The 18648-nt window shown below is 53.7% G+C and overlaps 1 protein-coding gene across 1 annotated transcript in view; it reads left to right on the top strand.

Annotated features, from left to right (window-relative positions):
- PPP1R13B (protein phosphatase 1 regulatory subunit 13B) overlaps nt 1-18648 on the top strand; it is a 46693-nt gene that overhangs the window by 24817 nt on the left and 3228 nt on the right. Inside the window, exons 4-14 of the mRNA XM_025042024.1 lie at nt 2657-2758; nt 4810-4984; nt 5768-5964; nt 7851-7991; nt 10565-10745; nt 13794-13963; nt 14354-14855; nt 15850-16619; nt 17177-17314; nt 17386-17519; nt 18134-18300. Coding sequence (XP_024897792.1) covers nt 2657-2758; nt 4810-4984; nt 5768-5964; nt 7851-7991; nt 10565-10745; nt 13794-13963; nt 14354-14855; nt 15850-16619; nt 17177-17314; nt 17386-17519; nt 18134-18300 — 2677 coding nt within the window. The remainder of the gene's footprint in view (nt 1-2656; nt 2759-4809; nt 4985-5767; nt 5965-7850; nt 7992-10564; nt 10746-13793; nt 13964-14353; nt 14856-15849; nt 16620-17176; nt 17315-17385; nt 17520-18133; nt 18301-18648) is intronic.

The following is an 18648-nucleotide window of genomic DNA, read 5'->3' as shown; positions in this document are numbered from 1 at the left end:
CTATCGGTGGGATGCTCATTTATCAGAATAGAGGCTCGTTAAACACAGGGAGAAGCTGCATTTTGCTTGTATGCTGCTTGAGTGTCTGGGAGAATATCTGGCATATCGAGGATAAATGAGTTATCACGGTGTCGCGGTCTGAAACACATGCAGTACTCAAAAAGAAGCATTTCCCCCGAGCCCTTCGCATCCTCCCTGTCACGTACGCAGAGGACAGTGCCGGGCGCACGTCCTCCATCACCTGCTGCTGCGGGGTCTCAAGCTCACGGTTTAGTGTCTTCATTTGCAGAGCCCCCTCGTCACTGCTGCTTATAGCCTTTCCAGGGAGACAGGACTCAGGGCCACGGTCAGAAAGGGAGGTGACGAGGCCAGAGGACATCTGGGTGACGGAGAGACGGTTGGGGTGGCGAGGGTGTAGATGCCCCGTGGGGAAGACTCAGGGGAAGGAGCTGATGAGGCGTCGGCCTGGCCGCGTGGGAGTGTGGCCCGTGTGCTGGGGGCCGAGGCAGCGCTGCCACTTCTGGGCCCGCTCGGCGGGGCGGGCGGCTCACTGGGCACTGGGAGGCTGCCACCCCGCCCCAGTCTGCAGTCTCTGGAGGTCTCAGCAGCCAGCAGTCCCCTGTAAGTCTCCTGTCGGGGAAATATTTTATATACAAAAGCATGAGTTAGAGCAGCAGTCTCGTTCCCGCAGGCAGGTCTGTGGCAGTTTGGAGAAAGGAGGGTTGACGCGAAACTGCGTGAGACCATGACACGGGAGGACCGGTTCAGGTTTTCTCCGCTCTTGGGGGCGGGGGTCGTGAGACCTGGAGTTGCGGGGGCACGTTTGTGGTGGAAGTGGGCGGTGTCAGGGTCAGGCCGGAGGGTGAGCTGCGTTCAACGGGAATGTCAGAACCACCCCGGAACCCAGGGTTTGGGGGGACGTCGGCTCCGAGCCCAGCGAGAAGGGGGTTGGAGCCCGTGAAGGCTGGCAGAGCCGTCCCTTTCTCTGGCGCTTGTCTGTAGAGGCCGGCCCACCTGTCACCGAGAGAGCCCTTCCCCTGACTTTACCAGCCCTGGAAGTGGCTTGTCCTCTCTGTGACCTGGAGTTGACCCCTTCAGGTAACTGCTATGATGAGGGACGTCAGTGTGCCCCAGGAAACAGGATTCGATTTCTTCTTATTAGATGCAATGAAAAGAAATAAGCGAGGAATTAAATTAGGTCATAGGCTGGTTTGAATCGAGTTCATCTGGAGAATCTCCAGTTCACATGGGGGTGAGCACAGGGACGGCCCCGTCACGAAAGGGTCAAATATGCATCGCAGGCTTTTGTTTTCTTAAACTCTGGAAAGGCGCTTCTTTCTGCTAAATTTTCACATCGAACAATGAAGGGAATGTGTACTGATGTGTAACATGTTGCATATTTGTTGACTCGCTAGTTGATGGTGGCTTGTGTTTTTATAACACAGTTAAATACAATTAAATTACACAGGAATGTTTACTTTGAAATAATTTGTTGAGCTGTGTGTACACTGATGTGTTTAGTTTTCTGTACGTTGGATCTACTTCAATAAAATTTTGTTAAATTATTATACGTTAGTATATACGTAAGATAAACACCTGAGTTACTTATGTCAACATAGCCTTAGTTTTGGAGTTAGAAATACACACACGACACAGCATGTGGAGAGCTCCGTCTCGTCACAGGCATAAATGTCAATTCCGCTCAGTGAAATTCCTTTTCTGTCCTCTTCATGTCACTATTCTAAGCCATTGGTAGGGAGAGGAGACCACAGATAGTTTATTTTTTTCTTTAAGTTGTGAAATTATGAAATTAATGTAAATTGGAAGATTTGTTGAATGGACATAATTTTTCCCTGGTCAGAAATGTGTTTAAGGAGTAAACGTTCTGAAGGTTTCAAAAAATATCTTATGTGGTGATCGGAAAATCTCAGTAGGTAGAAATTAGCAACTCTTTATTAGCATTAAAACAAATTTCGGGCATTTCGATGGTTCTCTCAGGCGTTTTTTGGTAGAATAAACAAATTCCTTCTTAAATGGAAGTTTCCGTAACTTGGCTGTTAACAATTTCTAGTTTTGAAAAGGGGCTTGGACCATATCGCCTCCTCAGGGTCTTAGATAAACAGAGTGGGGGTTCCAGTTGGGACTGTCAAATCCTGATTTCATTTTCCAAGAGTCAAGAATGCTCGAATACGGTGAGATTCGGGGGAGACCGAGAGTCAGGAACGGGTTGGGACCGTTGTTGAGAATTACAAGAGGGCGTGAGGGTAGCGGCGAGATGCCATTTGTCCTTAGATATCAACTGCACATTTATATTTCAGGTCATGTACCCTTAAACATTTGACCTCTCCATTCATTCAGATGCACCTAGTAAATAGCCAGTGCAAAGAGCCATGTCACCTCAATACACACAGGCAAAAGTTTGCTTCAAGTGGGGCCCCTGATTAAATATAGTATCCGCTATATTAGAAAAACTGTGATTAATATTTAATAAAAGCAGTCAACAACTAGGGGGTTCTTATGAGAAAATAAACTAATTCGTATTCTCCTAACTTGTAGGGAACCTCTGGGAGACCCTGATGTGTGTGCATTCTGACATAGAGACAGGCGCTTACACACAGGGGGACAGCCCAGCCTGAGTGTGTTTTGTTCTCTGCAGGTTGGGAATCCACGTGTCGAACTGACCCTGTCAGAGCTTCAAGATATGGCAGCCAGGCAGCAACAGCAAATTGAAAACCAGCAGCAGATGCTGGTTGCCAAGGTAAGCTTCGTCAAAGCAGAGATGGGGAACGTTCAGAAATGCGCCCTTCGCCCATCGTCTGAGGCCGGGGTGGGCACGTTCCCGGGGAACACTCGTAAGTAGGGCCGTGGCATGGAAGCGTTAAGTACAGTGTCCTTCTCTCTGTCCTCGCCTGGGTAGAGCATCTGACCCTTGACCTGCACACGCAAACGCCGCAGCAGGAGGCCAGCCCTACCCCAGGGGAGGTCGGATTCGGAAAGAGGGGGCGCTTTCCGTCGTCTCCCCTTTTCCCTTTGGGCACGTTCCCGGCTGGTGTAGTTGGTTGGCATTAGTGTTCTAGAGGAGCTGGTTGTGGCCTCAGAGACGATGACGTCAGAGACGATGACGCCTGGGCCCAGGGCTTCCCTTTCCGCCACTCTGGAAGGGCCCCGTCTGGCTCACGGACGCTGAGTTCCGAGGCTGCTGTCGAAACTCTGTAGCAGTAGGATTTAAAATGTTTCTAAACAATGGTTTAGTTATGGACTAAAAATAGAAAGTCAGACCTGTGGCCAGGCCTGCCGGACGGCAGCCGCACTCTAAGGGCGCGCTGTCCTGAGACGGCCGTGAAGACAGTGCGAGCCTTGCTGCCTCGGTTCTCGCCGCTTTCTCTGGAGAGATTCTTCTTCCTTTTTCAGTTACAGTTGACATACAATATTAGTTTCAGGTGGTGAGATGTTTTTATAATTTATGCAGTGATCTCTGAGAAGTCTCGACCCCGCCTGGCCCCGCACATAGCTATCACGGTATCAGTGACTCCGTTCCCCGTGCTGTACTTGACATCCCCGTGACTGTTTTGTAGCTGCCAGTTTGTACTTCTTAATCCCTTCCCCTTATTCGCCCAGTGCCCAGCCCCCTCCTATCTGGCAGCCATCAGTTTCTATCTGTGAGTTCATTTCTGTTTGTTTGTTCGTTTATTTTGTTTTTTAGATTCCATACATAAGTGAAATCTGTAGATTTTCTTAATCACTAAATGTCACATCCAACTTCTTCATTTATCGTCTGACTGTGTAATTCGTCATACTGTCCACTTTTATGTAAATAATATATTGTTATACTTGTTTTTAAAAGTTGTCTTACAAAGTTTATTGGATCTATAAGAATAAGAAACAATTAAAAGTTAAATAAATCAAAAGGTATTTCATCCCATTAATAAGATTTCTAAGATGAAATGTATATAGAATTACATAATTATAAAATTTTCTCATTCTTTTTCCCCAAATATTGATCCAAGAGTATTACTATTAAAATTCTTAGCCGTTTTCAGCAGTGTGAATCATGGGTTCATGCTGATTTTTGTGTATTTCCTTTCCATAGAATGTAGTGCGTAATGCCTGCATAATCACACTTAACGCCTCTCCCATTCAGGTATATTTTATGCATATATATGGGACCATGAATATTTAATGTTGACTGTTATCCTTAAGTTGTATTTTCATATTAAGAGGAAAAAAAAACTACTGAAGAGTATTGCATATATTTTTAGTTTAGGATCGTCTTGTTCTTGTTTGACTGTAAAATGTTTCATTAGTATCGAAGAAGCTAATCCCAAAGAAAACACACACTTCCTCGACTTTAGGATGTCACTTAGCAGCTCGGAGGTTTATCTCCTTGCTGATCACCTGACCCTTTTCAGTATAAAATCCCCTGCTGGTCAGTGTCCATTTCCTTTAGAAGATTAAATAAGGGACCTTAGCAGGAAGCTAAGGCTGGGTTGTCCCTGGCAGAGTGCCATGAAACCGCGGGTTCGCTTGTGTCCTGCCGTAGAGTCTTCTGCGGGAGTGTTTACTCCGTTGAATGGTCTAGATCAGCGTGCAGCGTGAAATCCACTCTTAGAACCCCCCGCGCTTCACACCTCACACCTGCTTCTGCCCATTGGTTCCGTTCTGTGTGACCTGATGTGTGCAGGTTCCTGTGGCATTTCTCGATTATTCATTAAGATAGGTGACACTGTGGAATCCACTCAGATCTCTTTAGAGTATGAGCGTAACCGTGTGCTTCCGTCGTCTAAGTCTGCCATTTCCCTGTTTGGTTAGGAGCAGCGTTTACATTTCCTAAAGCAGCAGGAGCGCCGTCAGCAGCAGTCGATTTCTGAAAATGAAAAGCTTCAGAAGTTGAAGGAACGAGTAGAAGCCCAGGAAAACAAGCTGAAAAAGATCCGCGCCACAAGAGGACAGGTGGACTACAGCAAAATTATGAATGGCAACCTGTGTACGTGGCCGCGGCTCCTCTCGCGCCCGCGCCCACACCCACACCCACACCCACACCCACACCCACCGGGAGTAGCTTCGGGACACTGTCAGTCACGAACCGGTAGAAGGTGCACTGAGGCTTTGCTCTTTACCTGCTCCGAAAAGGATGGGTGCGGGGCAGTTAGGTTAAGTGACCTTAGCAGATCATCTCTTGCAGCCCCAGCAATGCAACAGGAAGAGCTTTTCATTACATTGTATCAGCCACTCCGGATTGGGGCTGGGGGGACTCCAAGGTTCAACTCACGCCAAGGGCCTGTTGTAATTAAAACAGCTTAAATTTTACCCGCATATTAAGGTGAACCACATAGATGCTCAGTTTTTATTTTCGTGAGTGTGTCTTTGTTATTTTCAGTTCAGTTAGTGCCTACGATATGTCACAGTGACAGCAAAACAGATCTGGATGTTCCTGCCCTGACGGAGCCTTTGGTCTTTGGTGCGTTGAGATTTCCAAGTGGCTGGACTAAGCTAGCTTTTAACTAATTCCCTAATTAACGACTATTCAATAATGAGTGACAATATAATTGTTTGCCATAAGAGCGGTCATATTCTGGGTCCCCCAGGCTTGCCGAAGTGCAGTTTGGATCACACAGAGCACTGTCTTCTCTCCAGTTTTGGCACCAATGATGCTAGAGTCGAGTCGAGTGTATAGAAATGAAGAAGACGTCACAAAATAAAAATAACAAAATATCATAATAAAGAATATCTACTAAGTGATTGTTTTCTTTCTTGTGGGAAACTCTAGCTGCTGAAATAGAAAGGTTCAGTGCCATGTTCCAGGAGAAGAAGCAGGAAGTACAGACTGCGATTTTAAGAGTGGATCAGCTCAGCCAGCAGCTGGAAGACTTGAAGAAAGGGAAACTGAACGGGTTCCAGCCTTACAGCGGCAAGCTGACCGGCCCCGCTGCGCTGGAGCTGAAGAGGCTGTACCAGGAGCTGCAGGTAGCCCCGGGCTGGGGACGGGGGGTGGGGCCTGCGCTAGGCAGGCTGGGAGCCTCAGGGGCTGGAAACAGCTCAGTGGCTTCTAAGGTAACAGGAGGCTCAAAAGGTATCAGTGCAAAAGAATCTTTAAGAGCTTTGAGATGTAATTCCCATAGCATGCGGCTCACCCGCATCAAGTACAGTTGAGTGGTTTTTAGTATCTTCGCAGCCCTGCGTTTGCCACCACGACCAATTATAGAGCATCTTCATCGCCCCGGAAAGAAACCCCACACCTCTTAACTATCACCTCATATCTGCCCCCCAAGTCCTCCCGGCCCCTGGCAACCACGACTCTCCTCCGTCTCCACGGCCTCGCCTGTTCTGGATGTTCCATGCGCACAGGTTCACACAACGTGCAGTTCTCCGTGACTGGCTTCTTCCACTTAGCATGTTTCCAGTGCAGAGGCTCAATGCAGAGTTTGCTTGGCGAGACGATGAATAGTAAAGAATTAAGCTTGAGACGATATTTCAGGTCTCTGCGTAAACCGTTTTGATGAGGTCGAAGCCTGTTGTTAAGTCCTTGTGTGAGCACAAGCTGCCGTGACAAAATGCCACAGACTGGGGCTCCCAAACGCCTGCCGCTGGGTCTCATGCCTCTGGGGGCTGGGAGTCCAAGACTAGGGCGCTGGCCGGGGCGCTCCATGGTCGGTCTGCTTCCTGGCCTATAGACGGCCACCTTCTAGCTGTGTCCTCAGCTCTGGGCTCTCTTCTTACAAGGGCACTCGCGGGGACCTGCCCGCATGACTCCATCGAAGCCTGGTCACCTTCCTCAGGCCCCCCTGCACATACCATCACGTTGCGGGCTAGGGCTTCAGGGTATGAACTTGAGGAGGACACAAATGCTCGGTCCACGGCAGCTCTCAAGACTTCCTTTCATCATCCAGCACGTGATTCAAGGCAGAGCAGGTTTTGCAATTCTGTTAGTACTTGGTTGAAAACTATTATATCATTTTATGAAATGAGAACATTTAATTACCCAGTAAAATCGCTTCTGTTGCTGTTAAGTTACTATTATATCATTTTATGAAATGAGAACATTTAATTTAACTGGGTTAACATTTAACCCAGTAAAATCGCTTCTGTTGCTGTTAAGTTCTCTAACGCAAGTGCATAGAAATGTGAGAATGGATCACTCTTTTTACATTCTAAGCAATTGTTAAAAGTGGAGGGTTTTTAAGGAATTTTTTGGTGAGGTGCAATGAATGTACTACATTTATTTATGTTTATTTATTTCCAACTCTTTTGCCTGCAGTCCAAGTTAAAAAATCCCCTTCTCTCCCCCCCGTCTAAGACACACGTGCAGTGTGTGTGCATCAGCACCTGAGTGCGTCTGTGAGTTTAACAAGACAACTCACGCTCTGTGTGCCGGACACTGTTGTTTTCTGTTCTCTTTCATTTCTGAAAGTGCTGGTTGCAGCCCACTAACATGATGTAAGAACATTCTGTGTGGCAATTTGGACCATCCTTTGTGCCTTTCCTGCTGTCTCCACAGTGAGGTGCCTCATTCACAGGACTGTGGTGCGCTGAGCAGACACCTCTCCTTAGGTCCCTCGAGGATACTTGCAAGGCAGTTGTCACTGAAGCGCCATTCCCAAGGACTACAGACAGCATGGTCCCCGTAGTCATGACTGGAACCAGTCCTCCGGTGCTTTGGGGAAGACGTGCGCTCTTGTGCCCCGTGAGACATCTGTTCTGGCTTCATCTGTGCCGTACCTGTAAATGTTTAGCACTGAGGCAACCGTGCGTGTGTAAATACACATAAGGACTGTTCTTTTAATCTCCCTGGTGATGAGAATTCGACCCTTTAATTAACGCCAATCATAAAAGTTCTATTTTCTATTTTGCAGATTCGTAACCAGCTTAACCAGGAACAGAATTCAAAACTCCAGCAGCAGAAAGAACTCTTAAATAAGCGCAACATGGAGGTGGCCATGATGGACAAGCGCATCAGCGAGCTGCGCGAGCGTCTGTACGGGAAGAAAGTCCAGGCATGTGCAAAAGAAAGTATTTCCGTGCGATAAACTACCAAAAATGGTTCAGCCCCAAACTGCACATCTTCGCTCTAATGGCATTTTATCCCCCCGTCTGCCACAGCTGATAAAACATAAATTGGCCATAAACTATAAAAAACGGCAGTAGAAGAAAGTTCTCTTTCCTAAAGAGGCATTTGTGTCCTGGTGCGTGGAAGCCAAACCACCCCTGCAGGCGGCCGTGGGCTGTCCTTGCCTTCCCTCTGCCCAGCGGTGCTGTCCCTTCTCCACGGGGGAGCTTTGGCTCTGGAGCGACAGTGCAGGGCGGGGTCCTGCCTTGCCATTAAAAGCTGAGCCACGTGGGCAGATTCCGTGACCCGCGCAGCCTGTTCATCCTCTAAACTGTTTTGTCCTCCCTGCCTCAGGAATCATCACGAAGGGTCTTAGAAATCACCCAGGTGGAAAGGCTTTGTAAACTCGCGAGCAAGGTTCTAGATAAGTAATCAGTGCTTTTGAAAAAAATCTCTTTACTTGGTATTTAAAATTTCAAAGGTAATAAATACTCATTGAAAAACAAGTTAAAACAGTACAGAAATATTTAAAGGAAAATGTGAAAGGCCCTCCAACCTGTTCTCATCTTCGGGGATGATAGTTGTTAATGGTTCCAGTCTTGCTTAATACAGTATTTAATTATTAATTGAAAATAGAATTGTAGGAATTACATCATCCACACTGTTCTGAACCTAGTCTTTTTTTCTGATTGCAACATGGGCATCTCCAGGTCATTTCCTCGTTCCTTTGTCACTTCTGTATGACACTCCATGTCCCAGGGCCCCTCTGCCCAGCTCTGTCGTTGGGCAGGTGTCTCCAAGCTTTGCCGGTAATCTTGGCGCTTCCGTGGCCACGGGCACGGCTGAGCGCTGTGGGGCGTCAGCTGAGGACGGCTGTGCCTTGTCTTTGGCCAGATGTGGCACTTCCTTTCTTCCGCCAGTGGTGCTCAGGGTTTGAGGGCAGCACGCCTGAGTCAGAGCCGCCTGCGCTCTGCCATTGGGAGTGGGGACCGGGGTGCTCCAGGAAGAAGGGGATTGCCACTTCTGTGACTGTCATAATCAGTGGTCTCAGGTGAAAGGTCTCTTATCTACAAATCTACACTTTTTTTTTAACCAGAGAGCTTAAAGGTCAGTGGTTAATCTGTGTAACTCTGTGAGTGCAGATTATGGTTTCCTCTCTCTCAGAACAGCGGAGGCCATGGAGAGGACGCATGCGCATTCTCCATGCCTACTTACATGAACAGAGCCAGTGCGGGGAGGGCGTGTGTGTGTGTGTGTGTGTGGTTGATCAGTTGTTTAGGGAATTGGTTCACATGGTTATAGAAGCTGGCACATCCAAATCCTGCAGGGTAGGCCTATACAGCCTGAAGACCCAGGCAGTCGTCGATGTCGCAGCTTGAGTCTGCAGGCAGGATTCCCTCTTCCTCAGGATGACCTCAGTCTTTTTCCATTAAGGCCGTCAACTGATTGCATGCGGCCCACCCACGTTATGGGGGGCAGTCTGCTTTACTCACAGTCTGTTGATTTAAATGTTACTTTCATCTAAGAACTATCCTCACAGCAGCATCCACATGTATTCATCCAAATGTCTGGGTACCATGGTCTAGCCCAGTTGACACATGAAATTAACCACCACACATGGCTAGATAAATGTTACTTCTTGCATTCCAAACCTTATGCTTCGAGGGATCTCCTTGAAGAAGTTGGTGCTTCGCAGAGATGTCTCTCCACCCAAAGGTCCTATGGACCTTTGAGCAATTATTGTCAAAGTCATCGACCTCTCACCAAAATGACACATGTTCATGCATGCAGAATTGTGCAAACAATTGTAGAGCGTTATAGACCTCTCACTTAGAGCCTGTCTGGGGGAACCCCTAAGGAGTCAGTGAGTCTCCAGTCACATCCCTCTCATGGACCTTCTGTTGCTGGGCAGTGTTGTGTGACCACTGTTACTGGCTGTGGCTTGGTGTCTTTGCTGAGCGCAGCAGAGCATGCCTTCAGGAAATTCGTCAGTGCCTCATCCGGTTCCAGGCCCTGTCACTGTGCCCTGTGTGGCTCATTCAGTCCTTATAACAACCCTTATCCTGACTCTATGGATATGGGCACAGAGGTTCAGAGAGGATAAGTCGGTTGCCCAAGGCAGCACAACAAGGACGTGGCAGGGCAGGATTTGCAGCCAGGCTGAGTCCAGGATTTGCCGGACGCCTCCGTGCCCGCCCAGGGGGAGGAGAGCGCCCCCGGGTGAGAGCGTGGCGTCTGTGGAGGTGTCCTGGGCAGCAGTTCTGTTGGCTCTGGAGCTCCTAAATGGCAGGTGTTACCAGACCCATCACTCGTTGGTAGGATTGCAGGTCGGGGCCCTTCTTCAAAGTCTCGGCCTTCCTAGACACTGGTCTTCCCAGTGACACAGCCGCCTGAGTACGAAGTAGCAAGTGGTTCAAATCTGAGCAGGCTGTCACACGAGGCTTACAGTTTCCTTTAGGAAAATCTTAACACTCATTTCCTTCAGGAGAGTCTTAACACTCATTTCTCCCTGTTTTGTAGCTGAGCCGTGTGAATAGCGCGTCCTCGCCACAGTCACCGCTGAGCACGCCGGGCAGGGTTGCTGCCGTGGGCCCTTACATCCAGGTTCCCAGCGCCGGCAACTACTCGGCCCCGGGGGACCCCATAAAGCCCCAGTCTCTGACTATTGCTTCAGGTGCCGCCCATGGAAGACCCAAACCCGGTGAGTGGCGGGACCCTCTTCCTGGGGGGTAAGTGAGCAGGGAAGAGGCCCCTGCATCGCACTCTGTCTCCCCTGAGGCACTTTGTCTTCTGGGGCGGCCTTTAGGAGTTGTGTGCCACAAGTGACAATCCCATAAACACATGGCCGCTCTCTCCTTTCCCCACTGAGTGTAGTTTTAATCCATCAAAAAGTCCACAAACCGTCACTTTGGCCGTTGGCCCACTGAAGCACGTGGTGTGACTGGCCTTGGCCCCCAGCACTGTGCCAGCGCGTTGCTCTCCTGAGGACGGCGAGGACCCAGTGGGCCCTCCAGGGAGTCAGCCTCCCTCCTGGAGGGAAGCGGCGTCCTCGAACCGGTGCACTGAAAAGCCAGGGCGGCTTTGCAGTAAGATTTTCCTTCCGACTGAGGCGGACGTGTTTCCCTGTAACACAGAGAACCGCGGAGCGTGGGTTCGAACCTCCCACCATGTCTTCATTTATGTTGACGGTCCTGAGGACCGTCCCGCGTCAGCCTGTATTTAGAGGACTTTTTCAGGACAGTTGGTCGATTTGTGCAGCCCTTTGTTTGTGTGTTTCACGGTCTCTCGCCCGGCACCTAGTCTGAGCAGTGACCCCTCCGCTGCTCCTGCCGGGGGGCCCGGGACTCGTTCTGGCCCAGGCGAGGGAAGGCGTCACCGGCCGTGTCTTGGCAGCCACACAGCTGAGTCTGTGGTCGGCGTGAACGCAGATCGCAGCTTTCTCGGATGAGCTGTTACTTATAGTTTGAACTGCCCTGTGGTGTTTCGAACGGCAGACAGCACAGCCAGCTGCGTCTCTGCCGCCTTCATTTTAAACACCTCCCAGCCGGGACCTCTCCCCCTTCTCTGTGGGCGCCTCACAGGCTGCAAGATCCCCGCCAGGGCCCAGAGGTGTCCGTCAGGGTTCAGCGCCAGCCCCGGTCTTCCCACTCAGTACAAGGTGACGATGCAGGAAGCCTGTGTGACCCCGCATGGGGGGCGGGATCTCGGCCCAGACGCGGAGCTGGGGTGGACACTCCCAGCGGGGACACTGACCCACACTGTCGGCTGTTCGGATTCCGTGTCGCGCAGATGGCCGTGGTAAACCCAGAGTGACCACCAGCTCATGGACAGTGTCAGACCTCGACGTCGGGCCTGACTGTGGCTCCTCACGGCGCTCTGCCAACCCACGTACGAACCGTATGTCGGCTGGCGGCCCGGGGGACCTCTGACCCTTTCTAATACCGCTGGGTCAACAAGCGTTTGTTTTTCCAAACTGAGAAAGGTCTTCCTACCGCATCTAGAAAAAATGCCACATAAACATAACTTGTCCCTTCCTTCAGCGGACAGGCATGAGGTTTGGGCTGGGCCGCATATAGCAGATCGTACGCAGGAAGGGTTCGACCGGAGCTGGCACAGCAAGGGTTTTTGGGTTTTCGTTTTACCAAATGAAGATGATTTTCTGAGTTCATCGAGGCTTTTAGTTCTACCTTCAAGGCAAGAGTCTCCCATCAGACTTGATGGTAGTCGTCCCTTCGTGATAAAGGTAGACAGCCCTCCTTCTATACCTGCTGCCTCTTCCTGAAGAAAGCCCCAGCCCCTCCTTGGTCCTCCTGTGGTTGAGCGCCATGCAACTTCCGTTGCTGCGAGATTTCAGAAGCTGCTGGACAGCCACACTGCCTGTGACCCCGGAGACTTGGGCACGGGAAATCTACCCCCACGGCCAGCGAGTCTGCCATCAGCCCGAGTGTCCCCTCAGTGCATCCAGGTGAACCTGGCATTTCTGCCCATACCTCCCCAGTCTCAGATGTAACCAAGGGGGCAGGAAAGCCCACCTGCTTCTGGCCCGGGGCAGACTGACAGGCCACACGGAGCAAGGTGACGTTTGCACTGGGGCCTGGGTATGCCTCGGCTTGCCCTTGCAGCCTGGCCGGAACCTTTTGGGCCTTGCTACCTGGAGCCTGCCGTGGATGGCTTGGCTTTATCGCGGAGGACACAGCCAGGCTTCCAGTGCTGCGACCGAGCACAGACTCGGCTTCGGGGCATGCCCCGTGTGGCTGCTGCCACAGGCTCTCCTCACCCTCCTGCACACGTGCTGCCGCCTGGTCATGCCCTGAGCACGTGAGGGCGCTGTCCTGTTCCCCGAGTTGCGGCTTTGGCTCCCGCATTGCGTGGCAAGCGGAGAGATTGCCCAGCTGCTCCTCAGTCCCCCATCTGCCCACTCTGGCGGTGGGTGAGGGCCGAGGCATGCTGCTCATGTCGGGAGGACTCAGACACTCCCCTGACTGCTTTCTGTCCCGTGCGCCGGTGGCCGGGCTTACCACTGCGTGAGCCTGAGGAACCAGCAGTGCTTGGACCTTTTTCAGTTTGGAAAATGCTCTCTAAAAACCTGTCTTCTCGATGGCTTTCCTGTAAACACGGTTGTCTGGCTTTCGAATCACTCAGTAGAACAATAGGCTGCCACTGCAATCAGCGGGAACGGGTGCCAGCCTCCTGTGATCATGCGTTATTTTAGAGGATAGAAATTTCTGATAGATTTCAGTTGAATTTTTCTTCTAACACTGGAAGCAGTACAGGTCAAACCTGTTACGAAGGCAAAAGATAAATCTTTGTCATCATATGTAAATCTTTGTTGTCACATGTAAATCTTTGTCATCATGTGTAAATCTTTATCATACGTAAAGTGCGTGTCAGCAGCGTTTGAACAGTAGGTGCCGATGCTGCTTTATTCGTTGGTGTTGATGTAATGGGTTTGACCTGTATTTACGTGGGGGCCAGGACTGTTTCTAGTGCTCTGGCCGCTTGCCCTGCTGGGTCATGGCTGGAGTCGGCACACACGAGGGCCGTGTGGCGCTGGCGACACCTTGCCAGCAGAGGCGGCCCTGGTCTTGCCACTGTCCTGCCGGGAGGGGTGGCCAGGACCAGGGCGCTGTGGCTCCAGTGTGACCTGGAAAGTGATTTTCACCTCTGGCTGGGGCCGGGGTCGGGGATACTCTTATGTTGGTTCAACTAATTTCAAGAAAATTTTGACAAATTTTATGTTCTTTTCAAGCCAATGATGGAAACTGGCCAACATTAAAACAAAATTCTAGCTCTTCCGTGAAACCAGTGCAACTTGCCAGTGTGGACTGGAAGGACTCGAGCATGGAGGGGCCTCTCAAGCAGGGGACCGTCGCCAGCCAGCCCGTGCCCCCATCAGCTCTGGGAACCACTGAGAAGCTGGTAGGCGTCTGTCATTATCCCTGTGACACACAAACAAGTCCCAGCCAAAGTCAGGATCTGGCCTATCTGGCCTTCATCTTCGACTGAGGCGTAGGAGGTGTCATGAGGCAAATGAATCTCTTTACTGTTCACATTATCCCCAGTCTGAAAGCGTCGTGGACCCTGGGCGCCCGAGCAGTGTGGGAGCATAAAGGCCTTTTGGTCAGGGTGGTTCTGTTGCAGGCAGGTGACGAGCCCCTCTCTGTTTGATCCCCAGTGTGCCCTATGCCCGGTCACAAGCCGATTTTAAGGATTTTAAATCCTACTTTGGATTCTCTTGTGACTGTGGATGGAAATATGCTTAACTTTTCAAAGGGTAACTTTGTTTTCTTTCTTGACGACTAAATTTAGGGCATCGAGATGGGTAAAGTGCCACCCTCTATGCCTGGTGTCGGCAAGCAGCTGCCTCCGAGCTATGGGACGTACCCAAGTCCTGCGCCCATGGGTCCAGGGTCGACAAACTCCCTGGAGAGGAGGAACGAGGGCAGCTCGCCCAGGCCTGGCGCAGGCCTTCCCAGTCGGCAGAAACCCAGCCCGCTGCCCCCCACAGGCGGCACCCACCAGCCGGGTTCTTCGCAGCAGATTCAGCAGAGGATTTCTGTGCCGCCAAGTCCCACGTACCCGCCAGCGGGGCCGCCTGCATTTCCAGCGGGGGATGGCAAACCGGAACTCCCACTGACTGTGGCCATTAGGCCTTTTTTAGCTGATAAAGGGTCCAGGCCCCAGTCCCCTAGGAAGGGACCCCAGACAGTAAATTCAAGTTCCATCTACTCCATGTACCTGCAGCAAGCCACGCCGCCTAAGAATTACCAGCCAGCGGCCCACAGCGCCTTAAATAAGTCGGTTAAAGCAGGTACAGTGGGTGCATGGCCACCTCCTCTGGGACCGGGAAGTTGTCCTTTACTTAGGAGGATGCCAGCCCACTCCCTTCCGTTTGGGCCACGTGCTCTGTGCGATTAAGCTGGATTCTTACCTAAAGGGTGGCTTTAGAGACGACAGGACATGACATGGACAGACCAGTTTGGCAGGCAGCTCCCAGCTCCCCGATTCCTGTCTGAGCACCCACCTCCCCGCATTCCTCAGGAAATCCGGCCCCAGAATAGGGGAATGTCAGAGTGTCCTCTCTTCCTTGCTTTCTGGTAGCTTGTGAGGAGCTATGCAGGGAGCTGGCATCGGGGTTCTGCCTGGACCTGACCTCCCAGCTCCCGGCAATAGGGGGCTCCGCTTGGATCTGGCCCCCGCCTTCTGGCAGTAGCTGAGCTGGTCCCCTGGGGTGGCGGTGTGAGCAGGGTGTCTGTTGCTTTGGGAGCTTCTACCAGAAAAGCCCTGATTTGGGAGAGGGGAGGTCCGTCCAGACCCATAGTTCAGGGGTTCCTGGGGGTGCCGGCCACTGCATGCCCAGGGCCCTCCCGTGCTGGGAGGGGCTGGCACCCTCCTCCAGAGCTCCTAGGCCCCCGGGCAAACCTCCCTGCCTGGGGCGCCCTGTGCTTTACACTCTTCAGCTTAGCCCGAGGGTCAGATGTACGTTCAGAGATGACATCTTTCTCCTCAGCCAGAACCAGGACGGGGAAGAGAAGTTAGGTCCACAGCCTCTGCCCTCCCCACGCTCTTAAAAGCCCCAATTCTGTAAATTCCGAATGTAATTTTCCAAATCCGAAATGTAAAAACTGGTACATCAGACGCTCTGCCCTCCAAAAGGAGTTGGTGGGTTCTGTGAACAGAGGGCTTATTGGGGTTTAAATTAAGGCTCAGCAGCCTGGGACCCCGTCCTGTCACCAGAGGTGCACAGTGCGGAGATCCCGGGTCCCGGAGGATGCTGAAGGCCCCCTGTCCTCTGTCTCCTCCAGTGTACGGGAAGCCCGTCCTACCTTCCGGTTCAACGTCCCCATCACCGTTGCCGTTTCTTCATGGGTCCTTGGCCACAAGCGCATCGCAGCCCCCGCCGCCTCCAGAGGGCACGGAGAAGGAGCCAGAGCCGGACAGCGCAGCCCCGCCCGGGGATGGCGGCTCGGGCACCGTGGAGAGCCTGCCGCGGCCGCTCAGCCCCACCAAGCTCACGCCCATCGTGCACTCGCCGCTGCGCTACCAGAGCGATGCTGACCTGGAGGCGCTGCGCAGGAAGCTGGCCCACGCGCCCCGGCCGCTGAAGAAGCGCGGCTCCATCACGGAGGCCGAGGGCCCCGGCGGGCCCAACATCCAGAAGCTGCTGTACCAGCGTTTCAACACCCTGGCCGGCGGCATGGAGGGCACCGCATTCTGCCAGCCCAGCCCCTCGCAGGGCTTCACCGGCACGCTGGCCGACGTAGACAATGGGAACGCCAACGCCAATGGGAACCTGGGGGAGGCCGGCCCCGCCCAGCCCACAACTCCGCTCGGGGAGCCTGCCCCGGCCTCAGACGCCAATGACAACGAGCTCCCTCCACCTGAGGCAGAGGGGCTCGGCTGTCTCCAGACTGCCCGCCCAGCAGTCGAGCCCGCCGAGGACGACAACAACAACGTGGCCACAGCGCCTGCCACACAGCATGTCCCCAGCCCGGGGGCCGAGGCCCCCTCCCCAGGAGGGGAGCGAGTCCCATCATCGCTGCCCCTTGTCGCGCCCCCGCCAGCCTCCTTGACGGTGGGTGTCCTGGATCGGGGCCACGGGTTCCTCATCGTCCAGCAAGTGCTTGCGGAGGACCCGCCCGGGTCAGCGCTGGGAGCGGTGGGCTTGGCAGAGCCATGCCTGCCCTCCCCGAGCCCATTGCTCAGCACATACAGGCGCCAAAGCAGGGGGCGTGGCCACACAGGTCTCACTAGAGGACCTAGCCAGGGGCCCCGAGGCTTCCCTGGTAGGGGAAGCTGCCATTGGAACCGGAAGGGCAGGCAGCTAGGGGGAGAAGAGCCTTCTAGACAAAGCTCTCTGGTGGGAGGTCGGGGTTGGCAGCCCTTTGCAGTGGGTAGGAACGGGCTGCCAGCTCTGGGGATGACAGCAGTTAAGCATCTTACCCGTCATCTGCGCTGCTCCCTCTGTGGGTGCCTGGCGGGCCGTGGCCATCCCGTGGCTGTGCTGTGCCACAAGCTCGCATGTGAGCTGCAGCATGGAGGTGCTACCGGGGGTGAGCACTGCCCAAGACTCCCAGCCCGGCCCCTCCCCGCCCGGGCCGCCTCTAAGTCCAGCCTGCTTCCCCTCGACAGAGCAAACGGACCAACCTGAAGAAGCCGGACTCGGAGCGCACGGGCCGCGGGCTGCGGGTGCGCTTCAACCCCCTGGCGCTGCTCCTGGACGCGTCCCTGGAAGGCGAGTTCGACCTGGTGCAGAGGGTCATCTACGAGGTGAGCCGAGCACAGCTGCAGCCCCACACCGCCGTTCCGTGGGCGGCGCTCACCCGTGCCCTGTGTCCCAGGTGGAGGACCCCAGCAAGCCCAACGACGAGGGCATCACCCCGCTGCACAACGCCGTCTGCGCCGGCCACCACCACATCGTCAAGTTCCTGCTAGACTTCGGGGTCAACGTGAATGCCGCAGACAGCGACGGCTGGTGAGGGCCCCTCCTGCGGAGCCACAGGGAGACGTGCAGGCCAGACACGGGGCGTGTCGGGGAGAGGGTGTCCTGGCACCCACCCCTACCCACAGCGATTGTCAGAGGCGCCGTGGGCACGTTCTCTGACCTGCTAGTCAGTGGCGCAGGCCAAGCATCTGGCTCGCTGCGACTCGTTTCCCAGCGGCCGGATCGGCTGCAGGCTTGGCCGTTAGGGCGTTGGTGTGGTCCACTTCGGGGCCCTGCTGCTGCCGTGTCCGCTGGCCTGTCACACGCGTGGTCAGCTTCGGATGGGCAGTCTGCTCTGCTGTGTTTGAACGTCCGTCTTTCTGTGGCTGTGGTAAACAACGTTCACCACTGAGGCCGCTTGGAGGTGCGAGTCAGCAGCGGGAGCGCGGCGCCCTTGCCGGGGGCATCTGTTTTTCGGGGGCATCTGTTTTCCGGGCCATTTCTCAGTCCACTCCCGGCCCCCCTTTCAGAGCTGTGGGTGCAGCCCACACAGTGTAGGAATCAGGTCCCTAGAAAGACGACACAGGGGCATGCGGGGCCCCGAGGCACAGGGCCCGGGCCCGGTGGCCTCGGCGCACACACAGCCCGGTCTCCCAACCCTCCAGGACGCCGCTGCACTGCGCCGCCTCCTGCAACAGCGTCCACCTCTGCAAGCAGCTGGTCGAGAGCGGCGCCGCCATTTTCGCCTCCACCATCAGCGACATCGAAACCGCCGCGGACAAGTGCGAGGAGATGGAGGAGGGTTACATCCAGTGCTCCCAGTTCCTATACGGTACGGGGCCTCGGGGCCGCCCCCGGGCCGCAGGGCTCGCGCGCTGTGCAGGCCCCGTCCGCGGGGTCTCATGAGCTGGAGGTCGCACTGTCCCTTAGGCTCGTTCCTGAAACATGGCTGAAAATCCATGTCGTCGGGAGGGTTCTGTTCCAGGTTGCTGAAAGACAAGTCCGGTCTCCGTCTCCGTGCCGACACTGCCCCTTGGGGCAGGCAGGGGGTGGGGGGTGCCGGGCAGCGCCCATCTCTATACTTCTGCTGGGGTGCACCCAGGACACTTGAGGCATGGCCAGAAAGAGGCCTGTGAGGGCTGGGGTCAGGCCAGGCTGGATGCCCTGTGCCCACCCTGGG

This window comes from Pteropus alecto, unplaced genomic scaffold (assembly GCF_000325575.1).
Source record: "Pteropus alecto unplaced genomic scaffold, ASM32557v1 scaffold8, whole genome shotgun sequence".
Lineage (NCBI taxonomy): Eukaryota > Metazoa > Chordata > Mammalia > Chiroptera > Pteropodidae > Pteropus > Pteropus alecto.
This window is presented reverse-complemented; position numbering and strand designations above follow the sequence as displayed.